This window comes from Microchirus variegatus (genome assembly GCF_963457635.1).
Source record: "Microchirus variegatus genome assembly, chromosome: 17".
Lineage (NCBI taxonomy): Eukaryota > Metazoa > Chordata > Actinopteri > Pleuronectiformes > Soleidae > Microchirus > Microchirus variegatus.
Genome location: NC_139818.1, coordinates 11,039,438 through 11,056,915, shown reverse-complemented (window position 1 = coordinate 11,056,915; position 17,478 = coordinate 11,039,438). Strand labels below are relative to the sequence as shown.

Sequence of the window (17,478 nt, the reverse complement as noted above, 5' to 3'; positions counted from 1 at the left end):
GGTTTGGGTCTTAACATCGTGGCATATACTCAGATTATCTAATAAAGTAATATAATATAGTGCGGTATTAGGATAAAATAGATGAGGATAAGGAGATTATGAGGCAGTAATGTGACACTAATGGATGCCTTGAAACCTTAAATATAAAATATATAACATAAAATAAATTAAATACCAACAATATAGTCACAGTGGTAGGTACCTATCTAACTGCTTATTCACACAAATATCGAATTAGCCAATCATAAGGCAGGCACGTAATCGGTCAAGCAAAGATGGCGTGGTCCAGACGAACATCAGAAAGGGGGAGAACGGTGATTTACAGTTAGTGACTTTAAACTTGACATGGTGTTTGGTGCCAGATGGGCTGGTCTGAGAACTTCAGAAACTGCTGATCTACTGGGATTTTCACTCACTCTTTGTAGTGTTTACAGAGAGTGGACCAAAAAAGAGAAGACATCAATCTGGACAGAAATGTCTTGTTGATTCCAGAGGTCAGAGGGGAGAATGACCAAACTGGTTAGAGATGATAGAAAGGCAACAGTAATTCAGTATTACATTAAACTACAGTAAGAACATGCACTGTAAGAAAAGATACACCATATCTACTCAATAAAAATGAGGCAACAGATTACAAGCAATATTATTAATTAAATTTCACAATGTTTGGTATTGAGTAAATTTTAATTAAATTAGACCCTTAATAGTTACCCATTTAATATGAGTAGATCTGAATAGAAAACAGTACAGAATTAATTAAAATCTAAACAAACATATTGAGTTGATTTGAAAAAGATAATGTGTAAATTGTACTAATAAAAATTTATTTAATTCTACATATTAATGATATATAATTGATTAATAATCAACTACATTTATCTGTGCATTAATTTGAATGTATTCAATCCAATTAATTAAATATAAAAAAAATATTTCCCAGAAAATACAGAACTAAACAAATACTCAAATAACATGTTTATTAACAATTAACAGCTGTCCTATTCTGTCCTATTTCAAACCAGAAATTTGAATAGGACAGAATACTGACTCCAAACTTTTTTGTAAAAACAAAAATAAATTACATTTTACACAGTGATGATGTATTTCCATGCTTGCGCACCTCACAAAGCTACTAAATTGGATTAATAATGATCTTAAAGAAAAATTCTCCAGAAGTGCATGTACCAAAACTATTTGTATGGAGTAAAACACATTTAGAACTAACCACAATAGAAATGGCATTGACATTAGTGGGATAAGTGTCCAAATCAGTGCTAACTTACAAACATAGCAGCACTTTTAAATGTGCAAATCGCTAGCTCTGTAGAAGCTGAACATAGCACAACATGTAAACTGCAACAACAGTCTCATTTTCAAGCCAGAAGTTGCTGTGCTGTAGTCTGTAATGCTGCAGAAGATCACCCCTTGTTGTCGCTCTGAATCCAAAGACTTTACACTGCCATCTCATTTGGCTGCACCTAAGGAAAACACAAAGTTTTAGATATGAGAAGTGCTTTTCAGCTTCAAATTTCTGCAGATGATAATCATACCCATGTGAAAACTGAAAGCATTTTATTGAAATGAAATTTCCCCAACACAAATATAAACACCAATGTCAACATAACGTGATTTTAATCTATAATTAATATAATATATTTTCCAGTCTAAAACGTTCATGGACTGAAATTGAAAAATTGAAAATTGAAAAAATCTGTGCCGTGTTAGGCCTCCCCTCCTCCCCCCTGCTAACGTTTAGTGCTGTGGACCGGACATTACCACACTAAAATTTACAGATTTAAGCATGAAAATAAATATAATTGCGGCTCTAAAACGTAACACTGTTGATAAACTTACTTCACGTGTGTTTAGGTAAGTTGCCTTCACATTTGCAAGTTGCAACACAACAGCGAAACAACAGAGAGTACTTACGTTAGCTGCCCGGGAAAACGAGCCCCACACAGGAAGTAAAGCTAACGGAAGTGCGTCAAGTGCCGTCCGAAATATAAGATGCTCTTTCAGCGATAACTCCCAATATATCTCTTTATGTTAATGTGTCTAACCTTAACATTAAACCCAATGTACTTATTTACGTCATTTTATAAAAACATACTGAGGATATATCAACACGCAAGTGACGTAGGAAGCAAGATAGCAACCATGATAGCGGAATGCTAAGCCGCATCCTTCAAAATAAGTTTGACTTCAATACATGAATTCTTCCTAAATGTATAATGCAGTGTTCATATTATAGCGCAACAAAATCACACTAGGCCTACTGATGTACATTAACATAAAGCCTTGGCAACAGAAGCCAACTTTATGTTGCTGCTGAGTCTCTTTTTCTGTGATAGCTCATTTTATATTGTAATATAGCCTTCATGCGTTCTTCTTACAAGCCAGGTGATAATAAAATAAGTTCTTACCTTTGAGCAATGTCGAAGTAGATGAACATTCACTGTCTATGCTCCTCAAATGTCTTGTGGCTAAATGATAGCCTGCTGCATTCAAAAAATGCACACTTTGACAGGAAGTGCTTCTCAATTAAAATTTGCCTGATTACATTAATTTGAATTCACTCAATATTCAGTTTTTTTGGGATTAAGCAAACACAATGCTTATATTTTATTTAACTACAATGGGTGGATTTTATTCCAAATATTTTTATTTGAAATGTAATTAAATATTTGCTTCAAAACCAAAAACACAATTATATTGAATATATTTTACCTGATACATTAATTCAAATCTACATCACCACAGAATCGTTTCTTACAGTGTGGTCGGAATGGTAAGACATGTTTAATATGGCCGTAGAAATACTGTATCACACAACAATTACAATATTTTGCTAAAAAGGAGATCATATTACATTAATATACAAAGTAATATTCATATTGAAAATTACAGGTGACCATCAGTGTAACAGCACATACAAAGGGATTCAGAATTTACATAATTATCATAAAATAACGTTGAAATTCACCTTCTCCACTGTTTTTTACTAAGCTTTACTTACCTGATAAGATTGCATCACCATAATATTAATTTTCTGATTAAATACATTATAGTATTTCCTTATTTTTTTAACCATAGCATACTTATTGTGTGCAAAAGTAAAGGGAAAGAAAGTTTATTCAAGAAAATAGGCAAATATTTGCCTGTTATAGAGAAGGAGTGAAACTGCTCTCCAGAACTGCAAGAGAAAATAAAACCTTGACAACAACAAGCCTCAGAGGCTTTGAATATGGATAAGATGTTGTTGTATCAACAAAAGCTGAATGAAAGCACACCTCGAGAGACACACCCGGCACATCAGCTGCAATCATTTCCCTTTCAATAGAATTAAACGTGTATGACATACAGGTGAAGCTACTGTCTGTGGTCACATGGTTCCACTTCTCTATTTCCATTCAAAGAAACTCAACCCCGGAAGTCCACGGTTTAAAGCACTTCACACCACTGATCCCTGTTGTGTGTCGCACAGAAAGCTGTCCTACTGGATCTGCTTGATTCCTGCGGTGACTGCATGGCGGCGGTGTGGCTCAGCCTACAGTGTGTGGAGGGAATAGGTGTTTACACTGATTTTCTTTTAAAAAATGGCAAAGAGAAGCTAAAACAGGAGTCTAGGATTATGTTCTGAGACCAGGAGAAACCTTGATGACGTGAGGCTTCAGGTAAAATCTGCTTTTTATGGTCTATACCACTGGTATGTGCCTCTTTTTTTTTTAAATCTTTGTCCAACTTTCTATTCAACCTGATTGTTTTCTGTCTCCCACACATTCCCCACTCTCGCGCCATATCTCTTGTGCATTTGACCATGTGGGTGTGTGTCTCTCCCTCTGTTCTCTGTCCAGAGGATCAAAGGGGGCTGGACATGTGTGTTTGTAATTGGCCTTCAAACAAAACAGGCTGTTTCCTGTGAAGAGTGGGGCTGAGAGAAAGAAAAGAGGGAGAGACAGAAAGAGAAAGAGAGAGAGAGAGAGGGTTGTGATTTCAGTTGCTCCTCCTGGTCACATCTCAGAGGATGTGTGAACAGAAACAGGGCACGTACATGCAACACAATAGTGAAAACACAAAACAGCTAAACCGACAGAGGAGGAGGAGGAGGAGGTAGGAGTCACTGTGTCAAACACAGTTCAGACCTTGTCTTTGTCATTTTCTACTCAAGGATGGACAAAGATGGCCAGAAGCCAAAGACCTATGTGTCCACGTTCCGGCTGGCCCTCAAGCCTCAAGCCCAACCTCAAAGTGTGGGCAAGAAAGAAAAAGAAAATTTACTGGATACAACAAACATGCCGGCGAGGGGGAACAACAAACTGGGAGTCTCATATCCAACAGGTAAACTCTTTAATCACAGACTAATACAACTGTTTTGTTTTTAAAGTGACACCTTTAATTCTTAATGGCAAACATTTGCCACATTTCCATGACATCCACAGCTCGGTGTCGTGTGGGAACATATGTTTTTAAGTTGAGTTTGTTTAACTTAAAGTGTTTGCATGACAACGTTACAAAGGAAAACCAGGAATACCAGAATATTTTACATTGCATATGTATATATGATGAGGTGAACTCACCCGGGGGGGGGGGGGCAACTTCAACACATGTCAAAATAATAACCAAGGGTGTAGCTTAAGCAACAAAGCAGTGATGAAATGTAAGGGCTGCTTTTGTAGTTTTGCAACGGCAGTGCATCTGAGTGCAACTGCATCACAGAGTATTGTATTGGCATTGCATGCAACCTTCCACAAACACCCACACACTGAGGACATTCCATTATGCACTGGTGACCACCCATTGATCATCCTGCTGCACATTCCAGGGCCACATGTGCAAACACACGTGTGGTGGGAAAATCCTGCAAACAACGTGTCACATTCCCGAAACTTGCAGGAAACAACTGCATACACTCAGCATAAGTGATGATCCTAACAGACAAAAACCATATACAGTACATCCTCATCAGTCTCATGCGATCTAATGCAGAGGTTCTCTAGGTTCTTTTTCAGACAAGGGACCCATACATAGATACAAGACTAATCCAGGGACTCCATGAAGTATTTTCACACAAAAAAGACAAGATGAAATTAATTTCTTTTTCGCTGTACTCTGTAGCCGAAAAACCAAAGTATTTTGCATGCACACATATTTAAACATTAAACAATCCAACTCTTCAAACATGTCTTAAAATAATTTAATTATTATTATATTATAATAATTTTAACTGCAACAAGTCTCAGTCAGAAAGCATCATTCGTTATAAAAGAAAGAAAATCAGTGTGTCACTTCACTGACTCCACTACAGTACATGCAAGAATAATTAAAGGTGCCATATGTAAGAATGTGGCCAAAAACGGTTACTACATTCAAATTCAAAATACCGAGGTTTTTGGTTGCTCTGCAGCTGAGACTCTACTGACTGCAATGATTGGTAGACGGCGTTAGGTGGCGCCACATGCCAAAACATGATTTCAAACATAAACATGATTTGCAGTCTGAAAAATATATTTTTTAATGCAAATATTTTGGCTGTACTGTTGTTGTTGGTGAGTTCAGTTTGTTATATGAACATTATTCCTGAGTCTCTGTGACATATTAGGAGGATTTTATGGCCAGTTGCTTTAGATTTATTACATAATGCACCTTTAATTGAAACTCAGCATTTTTTTTTTCAATCTTTTTATGTCCTTGCCTGTAATCGTGCAACATTGATGTATAAAAAAAGTCCCCACAGCTCAAATAACTACAGTAATAATTTAAATAATATGGTATAGTCAGTCTGCTCACAATTTCCTGAATCATAAACATATTCAGATGTACAGGAGGCCCATGAAAAGTTTGCATATTTACCTGGCTGAGAAAAATATGAGAACATTTGAGTTACATTTTGAAAAACTCAATCAACTCATTTTTGTGGGGGGATAATGTGGCCAGTTTTGATTGTGGCAGTGGAAGAGGAAACACTAGTGTACAGAGTCTGAAAACAAAATCTATTGTTCTTGCCTTCCTAACTCCATTCAGATACCAGATACACACAAATCCAGGCACTGGCATCACCTCACTTCAAGGAGCCGCTCCAGGACTGTTCTGTGCGTGAAGGAAGTGATGCTACCTTTCAGTGTGTTATCACAGGAAGTCAGCCTCTGAGCGTTTCCTGGCAACACAATGGTAAACGACTGATTATCATACCAAGAAAATGCCCCCCCCCCCCCCCCCGAAAAAATGTGTGAAGGATTAATTGGAACTCAACATTCCAACATGTGTTTGTCCATTATTACCTTCATGTGTAGGCAAAAGGGTGCAAATGAGTAACACGTCCTTCAAAAACGGTGTTGCTGCTCTGGTTCTGAGTCGGTGTTCACATGGAAATGCGGGGACGTACACCTGCACAGCTGAGAACAGTGCTGGAAAACAGACAAGCAGCGCTGAGTTACATGTCACAGGTAAAGTTGTAATGCAAAATATTGTGATATTAAATCAAAAAAGTACAGCATGTGACATGTTGTTTCGTTCCGGGCTGATTTGACATTGTTAAAATGTTGGTTTGTATTTATTCTTATTTCACTCCTGCTTCCATAAGGACCTAAAGCAACACTATGCAACTTTTATTTCCCCTAAAAATCATAGGGTTATGTTGATGTTGATTCCTCTGGGGATGAGCCGATACCATACGATCCTCAGTATTGGTATCGGTCTGATACTGGTCAAAAACACTGGATCGGATATCATAGAGATACAAATCTAAAATCTGATACAATCCAAAAATCCTGTATAAATGTAAATATGTGAATGAGTTGTGGGCTGTTTATTTGTTCTTCATGGGAGAAGAATATTTTTACACAGTTGGAGAATTTTGTCTTTGAAATAGCTTGAAACACCTGTAGCTTCTGTCAAAGGCTTCATCGTTTAAAAAGTCTAAAAAGACGGACATGAAGAAGTGGTGTCGTGCCATACATAGATTCCACACTCGGTACATTTTAATGAACAGTTAAGGCCATTCAGGCAGTTGGCACTTGTCCCAGTATACAAGTAATTGTGGGTAAATGACGTGTGTCTGTCTCTGTGCTGATAAAGGGCGAAGCACCCATTTCAGCTTGTTACTATTTGGATTTCTTAACGTCATAGAAATGCACTGAGTGACTTGGACTGACTGAGGATAATAGAGTAATTTTCATTCCCACTCTTAAACCACTTAAACCACTGCTTGTGAACTATCAATGTTTTTGAGTGGTTATATGTAACTGAGACCCAGCAAGTTCCAGAATAATGCTGATCTGAGGTCAGTTAAAAACACCTTTTGTGGCAATGTTTCCAACAGCGACAACTCGGCCAACTGAAGTTACATAGTGTTGCTTTAATGTACAGTGTATAAGCTGCACCAAATTGCTCTGTGTGCAGTTAACTCACTTCACTCTGTTTGTACAGGAAAGGCAAAAAAGGAAATCTCGATGAATGAAGGTAAACACCAACACAGAGAAGACACTTTTTTTTTAGATCCCTGTATAGAAATAATGCTATTTAACAGTAGATGTGATGTTAAACTGAACCAGGAAGCAGCAACACATATGCATTTGTTTTGTTTTGGTAACAGAATTTAGTTTTTTATTCATATCACTCCTCAGAAATCTTGTAGTTCATGACATCTAGACCAGCCCATTCAAAAGCCTCTGGCAGTGTCTGCCACTGCAACCAAACTTGACTGCACGCATGTGATTGGTCAGATCATTTTTAAACCTCCTCCTCTAGGTCCACCTACTCCTCCAATCTCCACAGTCATCAGAGATACTGGCCGTCAAACAAAAGACACCTCTCGTAAAGGTGAGTCGTGAGTAGCACCTGCAGTAATCTGGTTGATTCAATTACACACAAAGATTACTCCCATATTTGAATCTCTGCCTCTGTTCAGGACCTCCTGTAGAGTTCATTGAACCACCTGAGCAGGTGGAGGTGCGGTTAGGAGAGCAGGCCCGGCTGCACTGTGAGTTCAGGAGCAGGTGTGTCCCTGTGGCCTGCTGCTGGATTTACAACAGAGACAAAGTAAGAGCCATGAACTCGACGCATTTGATAGTTTTGACCGGTTTGTTTGTACCTGGGCTCTGAAATCATTCCGCCATCCATTCTTCTGCCTCTGCAGGTGGTAATAGGAAGGCCAGGGATGTCTGTCAGGAGCAGCAAGACCCAGAGCAGCGTGGAGATCTCCAAGGCCTGTGCAGACGACACCGGCTCTTACACCGTCGTAGTTCGAAACCGAGAAGGCTCTGCCCAGCACACAGTCTCCCTCAGTGTCATAGGTTTGTCATCATGTCACAGACTCGACTGCTTTGGGAGTTTACTGATGATATTCAGTGTTGATGATTTGAAGAACTCTGCTATCTGTTGTCCTCAAACTGCATGGTGAGATACTGAGTGTCAAAAAAGTGTTGTTTTAACACTACAACTGATCGTTTTCTTTATTCATTTGTTGGTTGCTCTCTTGATCAATCAATTAGCTGTTTGGTCCGTAAAATGATAGAAATTTAAAAAAGAAATGTCAACGAGTGAATCAAACGGGAGCAAATATTCAAGAAAATATTCACACTGAAGAGACTGTAGTGTGTAACTACTAACACTTTGTTCTTGAATTCATCCACATCCACAGACCGACCTGAGCCACCGGCATCCCACCCCGTCGTTTCCAAACTGTCCAGTCAATCCCTGGTTCTGTCCTGGACCGGCCCCAGCTACGACGGCGGCACAGCTGTACTGGGTTACATCATAGAGGTCAGACGAGAAGGCCCGGACGAGCCCGGGAGCTGGACCGAAGTATCAAGCGGCTGCAAAAACACGTCATATCGCGTCTGCTCAGGCCTGGAGCCTCAGGGCAAATACCTCTTCCGTGTTAGAGCGTACAACTCTGCAGGGGTCAGCGAACCCAGCCAGGAGTCCGAATGTGTCAAGATGGCTACAACAAGTGAGTGAAGTCTTTTACTTCAGATTTGATTTCATCATATTTATCATAAGAAGGAACTGATTGCTACCCTTTTTTTCTATTTTGTGTCTCAAGAGGAAAAGACGGATGAGCTGGACTCGTACATTACCGTGACCATTGACACTAAACACAAGGTCAAGGACCACTACAATGTGCATGAAAAGCTGGGAGTGTAAGTATTTGACTTAAAATAAAAGATAATTATATTAAAGGGGCTGTCTGACTTCTGCTCCTGAAGCAGAGAGAAGTGCGTAGCCAGTGAGTTGTACTTTGCATACGAGCTGAATCTACTAAAATCAACAACCAGCTCCAGCACAACAAAGAGGAAACCCCAACAAAAGCATAAAAGCAGAAGATAGTCTCATTAAGCACAGCCCACAGGGCCAAACAGGATAGTGAATAAGATGGACTAAAGACTACTGTTGATTCAGTTACCTCATCATCTGTGAGTAAATTACTACAATCTCCTCCTGTTATTGTTGTTTTGGCTGGAGCTCAGGATGCTCGCTTCCCGGTTATCGTGACAATCTAGCCCCCTTTTGAAACTTTAAATTGAAAGCTGTAAAACGGTGAAGTGGAGTTATAATGTCCTGTTTTCCTTCCAGTGGGAAATTTGGCCAAGTGTTCCGGTTGACCCACAAAGAGACGGGGGACAACTGTGCAGGGAAGTTCTATCAAGCCCGGACGCACAAGGCTAAAACTGCTGCCCGGAAGGAAATTGAGCTGATGAACTTTCTCCATCACCCAAAGCTGGTCCAGTGTCTGGCTGCCTATGACACGCGCTCTGAACTGGTCATGGTCATGGAGTAGTAAGTCATGAAAGTGGTATTGATCTGAGTTTTTAAAGGGGACATATTATGTAAAATCAACTTTTTTCAATCATTTGAATCCTTATACGTATTTTGGACTCTGGAGATCCTATCAGTCGGCAAAGTGTGAAAAAAGATGACTCACTCATGTTTTTCTGGTCCTCCTCAGTCTAAGTACAGGAGATAAAACACGCAATGTTGACTTCCGCACTCATTGGGACGTCACAATGTGCTAAATTCCTGGAATTGTTGTCACGTAGAGCTCCACTTTGTCCGTAAACACGCAAGAGTGCTGGCGAGGGCAACAGTATCCGAAAACTGGAAGTCTGCGAAAAGTTCTATTCTTGGCTCCACAGTGCAGCACAGAGTCCTACACAAACCTCCAGCTTCAGAGGATTTATCTGTTCAGTGGATACATGTTATATATGACGGCAATGTGCCTGCTACAGCCTGCAAATGATCACTTTTCCTAATGCTAACCGCTGTTAGCTCCCAGTAGCCTCTGTGGCTGATGTCATTTCCTGTCCCTTAAGTTTCGTTTTACTATTTTTTAAGGTGGACTACTAAACGGAGCTGACCAAAGTATGTCACAGACATGTTAATTAGGACACCAGGGAACTAGTTTTACTTGGAGAAATGGGATATAATATGACCCCTTTCACTAAGAAATGAGCAACCACAGTACATTCTACTACTGGAGGTACTTTTGATTATATTTCCGTTTATTATTTGCTAAAGTATGACTGAAAACACAAAGAAACATTTTCAGAAGTAAATTGTACTGCTTGAAAACTCTATTGTTGAGTAGTTTAAGATGGAACGCTTCCGCCCTCCCCTGCGTTGCTGGTGCATACACACAAAAGCTCCCTCAGTCAAGTCTTCTAGTGTTGCTTGACAGGCAAAGACCAAACGGAGGCAGAACAATAACAACAACAAAAACTCATCACATATATGTGTTACAAATTGTATGTGGAGGCATCCACATAAATTACTGTAGTACAGTAGATGGATGGGGTTATTTTTGGCACATGGAAAAGCAAATGTGTTTCCCCTCTCTTCAGTATTGCAGGCGGAGAACTCTTCGAACGCATCGTGGATGAGAACTTTGAGCACACGGAGCCGACCAGTGCCCGCTACATGCAGCAGATCCTGGAGGGCATGCAGTACGTTCACAAGCAGAACATCGTCCACCTTGACCTCAAGCCGGAGAACATCGTCTGCGTGGACTCCACTGGCACACGCCTCAAGATCATCGACTTTGGCCTGGCCAGTAAACTGGGTGAGTTTCTGAGGATCTGTGGTCAAAGTCGCAGAATTGTGGGATCTTATCTTATCAAGTGCACACAAAGTGCAGAATTTTATGTTATTCAAAAGTTTCCATTTAGCCACTGGGGATGTGCATACACAAGTGTCCTGTGTGTGTGTGTATATAAGGATACTAGGACACAGGAAAAGAGTTCCTTATAAGGCCTGTTTGAATACAAACACGAGTTGGCAGCAGTTGTACATTCTGCTTGAAAATTAAAATGTTTTATCTCCCCTATTTTAATACAAACATGACCTAAGCTTAGTTAATGCCACTGAAGTCCTGAAAAAGCCAAAAAACAGTAACAACACACAGTGAATTGTTGGGGATTTACATCACCAAGTATGGAATGTACTGAATACACAGAGATCGAGTCGAACATCGGTCAAGGATTATCGTGCTTGACGAAAAACATGCCCCTGACCTCCTCTTTCACACACCTGATGTCATCTGGGTGATATTTCACAAAGAAACAGATAAGAAATACAAGTTTTAAACTGTACAAAAACCTGGAATGTTAAACTAGTCTGGACCAAATGTTTACCACAGTCAATCCCGAGCTGCTTTGACATGTAAATGTGTTAGTTCTTGGTCTTCTGATCTGGTGTGTGTGTGTGATTGCTGCAAACCACTTCGCCTGTGCAGACAAATAAAAAAAACAGCACAGCAACTCCTTACATGGGGAACTCCATCACTAGTCCTTAAGCAACACGTGAGGCAGAAAATATGGTGACACTTCAGAAGCAACAGTTCCAGTCGGGGTGGTCTGTTTAGAGAAGACTGGAGCCATTTGTAAATAACCACAGAAAAAAACCCTTCAGGATGACGTGTTGAATGTCTCTCTCTCGTCCTGCTCTGCAGACGATGATGAACCTCTGAAGGTGATGCACGGCACGCCAGAGTTTGTGGCGCCTGAGGTGATCAGTTATGAGCCTGTGAGCCTGGAGACGGACATGTGGAGCATCGGAGTCATCTGCTTCATCCTGTAAGTTTCACAGTTGTGGTGACAAGTGCAGCTCATGACGCATGCATTATACTAACCAAACATGACACAAAGCTATGGTCACGTGTTCTGAAGAACAACATCTACTCATTGATTTATTAGGGACACTGCACATTTATTTAGGAGCATTTACAAGTATGCCAGATTACAGCCGTTGGCTAATATACATCTGTAGTTTCAAGGCAGATTAATGGAAGATAAAAATACTAAAACATAAATAAAATGTAACAAAGAAAACCCTTCATTTTAGAGTTAGTTTTAATAAATCAACAATTGCAAATAGATACAAGGGATCTATTACTAAAAAAATCAAAACCATAGTGAAGTCATTTCAGTGTGCTGGTTTTACCCTTTTTTGTTTATATTTTATGTATACACACAATTAAATTTCTTATTTTTGATATATTACAAACTTATATTTCTAAATGAATACAATATTATAAAGGCACGTATTAGAAATAATGTCTAATGCAGGGGTCTTAAAGTCAAATGACCTGGGGGCCAATGCGCATCTATGGTGGTCAAGAGGGGGCCTAGAGAACAAAAAGTTTGGGAAAAAAACAACTGTTCACAATATTGCATCATTATATCACACGTATAAATACTATAAATACTATTTATGATGCAAAATTAAACAGACATTTTTTCTAAATTACTTAATAAAATATTATTATTTAGTATTCGTTCCAGGAGCTGTTTCGGCCACTGCCATTCATGGCTCGGGCCCTAACGAGCGTATTTATACATGTAATTGAATGTTGTATATGATACATTTAATAATGGGATAATTATGACCAAATGTCTTATTATTACTGTTATAAGAAACATTGCTAGCAAACATATACAGTGATCTCATGGGCCATGTTTTCATTATAACATGATATTAAGTGGGGGGCCTCATGTAATCGATTGGGGGGCGGCCAGTTTGAGACCCCTGGTCTAATGCTTTACAAAAAAAAAGGTCCAAAAGCAGATTTGGCACCATCTCCTGGTGATAACTTGGTATTTTCCCAGTCCTCACTCCTTAGATTAGTTCTTCCAGCGAGTGTGACATAAAGGGGAATTACAGTAATAATATCCTCTGTACATACAGTGACACCTTCTTTACTTATTACAAAAAAAGTATTATGTTCATGTGTAATATGACTGTTTTTTGTCCTACAGGCTGAGCGGAGAATCTCCCTTCCAGGGGAACAACGATGCTGAGACTTTGGCTTTCGTGACTGCAGCCAGCTATGAGTTTGACCAGGAGAGTTTTGAGGACATTTCAGATCAGGCTAAAGAGTTTATCGGCTCCCTGCTGAAAAAAGACCCCAGGTTGGTGTGTTTTTGTTGTAAAGTATGGGAATTCCCGTAGTGTTCACCTGCTTGGATTAAGAATGATTCAACCTCTGTAGTTTTTCCAGTCTGTGCTCAGGGGCCCACTGGCTCATAATCTGTTCCTTGGTATATAAGAAACATGTATGTATGTATGTATGTATGTATGTATGTATGTATGTATGTATGTATGTATGCATGCATACATACATACATAATAAGTATAGGGAATATATGTGTTGTATTCGATTATTGATATGTGCTCTATTAAAATAACCTGCTTCGTGAACTTCATTTAGATTTCAAAGCAGGACCTAAGTTTCTGGTTCCTAATATTTATTGGTAACACCTGTGTTTAACTATTTCATGTCTAAAATAGCTGCTGTGAAAACAATCCAGGTTTATTGAAGACATGCTTGAGCATTGCATTTTTGTACAAGTTTGTGAACATTTAAGACCAATTAACAGACTTTGACTGGCTTAAAACCAGCATCAGTGGCCTAGGCAAGGCACGTTTATTTGTATAGTACCTTTCAACAACAAAGTAATTCAATGTGCTTTATATAAAAACAAGCAGGTAAAATATATGCAAAATATGATGTAATGGAAGGTTAAAAATAATAAAAAAATAAAACAAGATAAAGTCAAGAGTTCAGGTCTGAGTCCATGACGACACCTAAATTGAGCTGCATCAGTCTACACATGATGGCCAATAATTGTTTTCTTTCCAGTCACATTTTTTTGCAGAAACTTTGCTCTGGACACGACTCAGAGTCAGTTAATTCACAGATAATTCACGGCTGCTGGCAGTAATTCACAACCTTTTGTTTCTCGCTCTGCAGTTCCAGGTTATCATGCACCGAGGCCCTCGCTCATCCCTGGATGGTCTCTTTCACCCCTCTGACCCGCAGACCCACCAAATCCCTCAAGAAGGAGAAGATGAGACGCTTTCTGGCAAAGCGCAAGTGGAAGGTAACGGATGTACCATTTTCTTATCATCGTTTCAATATGACGACCTTTGAAAACAATTGTCCTTCACAGACCTGAAGCTAGGATGTGAGTGCAATTTGTCATCCCTGCGCTGTTTGTCCTTTTAGAAAACCGGCAAGGCTGTTTTGGCCCTACAGCGGATGGCTAACCTCTCCAACAGGCCAGACTCTCCTGGCAGCTCCTCAGAGGGTAACGCAGATAAAAGACACTCACACACATGCCCTCCCATTTCCCACAGCCACATACATATGTCAGATGATTCACCGTCTCAGGTTGTCACTTCGAGTTTCGCCCTTTGTGATCATTAAAGCCTCGTTTTATTCGTCATCGTTTCTCTCTCTCTCTCACGTGCAGAGCCAGGCTGGAGTCAAGAGGCAGAAGAAGCCATCCAGTCGCTGGACAAGCAGCTTCACAGGGAGCCGTGCTTCCAGCAGGCCCTGAGGGACACCGCCCTCTCCAAAGGAGCGATGGCTCAGCTAAGATGCTGCATCACCGGTACAGTGACTGAGCTGTGATGCACTTCATTAAATTCTGTCACAGTACTGTACAAAATGCACATATCTGTACTTTATTTAAATTTCAAGCATATTTTACTCACTTTTTACTCAAATACATTTCCCCTAACTTCATTACTAAAACCAGAAGAGGAAGAGTTGTATTTATATAGTGCTTTTCTACTCTTGATGACCATTGAAAGCTGCTTTACACTGAAATTTCGCCCATTCACACGCTGTGGCACAGTCGTCAGGAGCAACATGGGGTTAAGTGTCTTGCCCACTTTAAGACTTTTACTCAAGTAATATTGTAAGAGGGTGACTTCAACTTCTACCAAAGCCGTATTCTGGTAAGATACTTTTTACTGAAGTATCCCTTTTATGTCCGTTCTACAAGACTGAGTGAGATTTAAACTAGATAGAGGTCCAGTGTGTAAGGGCTGGGTCATACTTTTCTGTGTCAGGGAAGTAGGGTGACTTTCATATACCATAAAGCACATGTGTCAAACTCGAGGCCCGGGGGCCTGATATGGCCCGCCATGTCATTTTATGTGGCCCGCATTTTCTTTATTTGCAAAGGAAGGTTTCACCTTTGGCTGTTTTGGGCTTCTGCAGGACAAAGTAAAGAGAGACCCTTGTCTGAAGTATAAATAAAAGACTAATTTTAAGGCTACATAAACATATTTTAAAGCATGTACACACTTATGACTACATATTTTTGTGTAGTATATTAAATTCCTGCTGATAAACACTCCACTGGACCTTTTAATACAACCAGAGATTTAACATGTTTTGGGGGGTTATTTACTGATCAGTTCACTCTTATTTGTGTATTTTCTCTTCGGACTTACACACATTACATGCGCCCAACTGAGTTGATTTATCTCTCCTGTAGTGAAATTAACATATTTTTTTTCATACTTGCATCGCAGCAGATATGTATATACAAAATCAAATAGTTGGATAGCCAGGATAGAAGTCGAGGAGGTAGCAGCCTGTTTAGCCTCATGTTGTAGTCTTATCAGCAGATCTTGGGGTATTTGCCAATATCGTGCATCCCTAGTTATACGTGTTAACTTGTGGATGTTTATTTTTTATTATAAGCACATTGAGTGTGTTAAAAACGTGATTGATCGTGCTTCACTCTCCTTCTTAGGTTACCCACAGCCAAAAGTGAAGTGGCTTAAGAACGGGAAGCCAGTGCCTGAGTCGAACAGAGTGACCACGGAGCAACATGAAGACGGGCTCTGCTCTCTGGTTCTGAAAGATCTGGAGCCTTCTGACTCTGGGGTGTATGTGTGCCGGGCCAGCAACAAACTGGGGGAAGCAATGTGCTCCGCCAAACTCAGAGTGGAGCTGTGACTGGGAGGAAAAGCAGAGGAAATGAACTGCAGTGACTGCAGGAGGGAGATTCTTCTTCAGTGAAGTGACTTGAACTGTTTTAAGTCTGGACTTGTGACTTGTCGCCACTATTATGCCACGTAAGGACACAAAGGTTGCCATTAAACCATGAAGGGATTAATGAGTTTTGGAAACGCGTACCTAGAGTCCCTTGTTTCACACATCACCACTTACTAGTGCACTTTTTTTAAAGAGTGTTTTCCTTCATGTGTGTGTTTTATAATGTTCAATCACCAGTGCACAATGATTTGAATGATTGAAATAGTCACATCATGCTACTGTTCACACAGGGATTTGCATGATAATTGTGCATTTTGCACATTTTTAATGCTGTTGAAATGTAAGTGATTTAAAGAAGTTAAAATTAAAAAGTACTTAAAATGAAAAAATGGAAGAAATTGAAGTGGAAATGGGCTTTATTTTAGACCTCTATATGAAAAGAGAATCAAATACATTGTATTTTGGATTATTTTCCAATAGAATATCCAGGGATTCTAATCGACATCTACAAAAACAATTGTCGAAAGCCTTAAATCTGTTATTGATAATTCAATATAAATGGTTCAGAATGTAACTGCAGTTTTTTAATGAGGACTCCACTTACCCCTTTGTTTCCTAAGTGCGTTTGGGGAACTATTGTGGCCCTCACATGCCTAAAGGAATTATGTTATATGTGTTATTTTCCCATTTTAAATGTGGAACACATCAAATTTGACTGTTTGGATTGCTTTAGAAGATGATGTCCGCATCTGTAAGGCAAGGCCCTTGCCTTAAGTGCATGTTACTTAGTATAAATACTTTTTATTTTAACAGAATGGGGAAATCTGAGCCCATAATGGGACTGTTTGTACAAATGACGACATGAGAGAGAGTGAGGGGAAAAAGTCTAAACGGGAGATGCTGTCAGTAATTTCTTATTTAGATATTTTGAGCAGTTTTTTTTATCTTGGCTTTGTGTGGCTGCTTGATCCTGTGCTCTACTCTGTTAATTCCCAGTCGGTTTTAGTTGTATGTATTGGCTAAAGAAGCTATATACCATATTTCTTCATTGTAATGAATAAGACTATTTCTTAAGGAATCATACTCAACCATTGGTTTGTTTTTTTGCAACTAAACACAAGTGTCAAAGTGTGGCAAACCAAAGTAATTAAAACTCAGGATAAATGGTTACTACAGATCAATAATAAACT

At 39.5% G+C, this 17,478-nt stretch overlaps 1 protein-coding gene across 1 annotated transcript; it reads left to right on the top strand.

Annotated features, from left to right (window-relative positions):
• Window positions 1-4,169: 4,169 nt before the first annotated feature.
• LOC310938908 (myosin light chain kinase, smooth muscle-like) lies at window positions 4,170-16,249 on the top strand (the record flags this gene model as incomplete). Its single annotated transcript, XM_083903536.1, has 17 exons — window positions 4,170-4,338; window positions 6,022-6,168; window positions 6,291-6,443; window positions 7,426-7,458; window positions 7,747-7,818; window positions 7,907-8,037; window positions 8,135-8,291; window positions 8,639-8,950; window positions 9,044-9,140; window positions 9,574-9,777; window positions 10,839-11,056; window positions 11,945-12,068; window positions 13,251-13,403; window positions 14,246-14,375; window positions 14,501-14,582; window positions 14,748-14,888; window positions 16,044-16,249. The coding sequence occupies 17 exons, from the start codon at window positions 4,170-4,172 to the stop codon at window positions 16,247-16,249; spliced, it is 2,529 nt and encodes an 842-aa protein (XP_083759662.1).
• Between the last annotated feature and the right edge of the window lie 1,229 nt (window positions 16,250-17,478).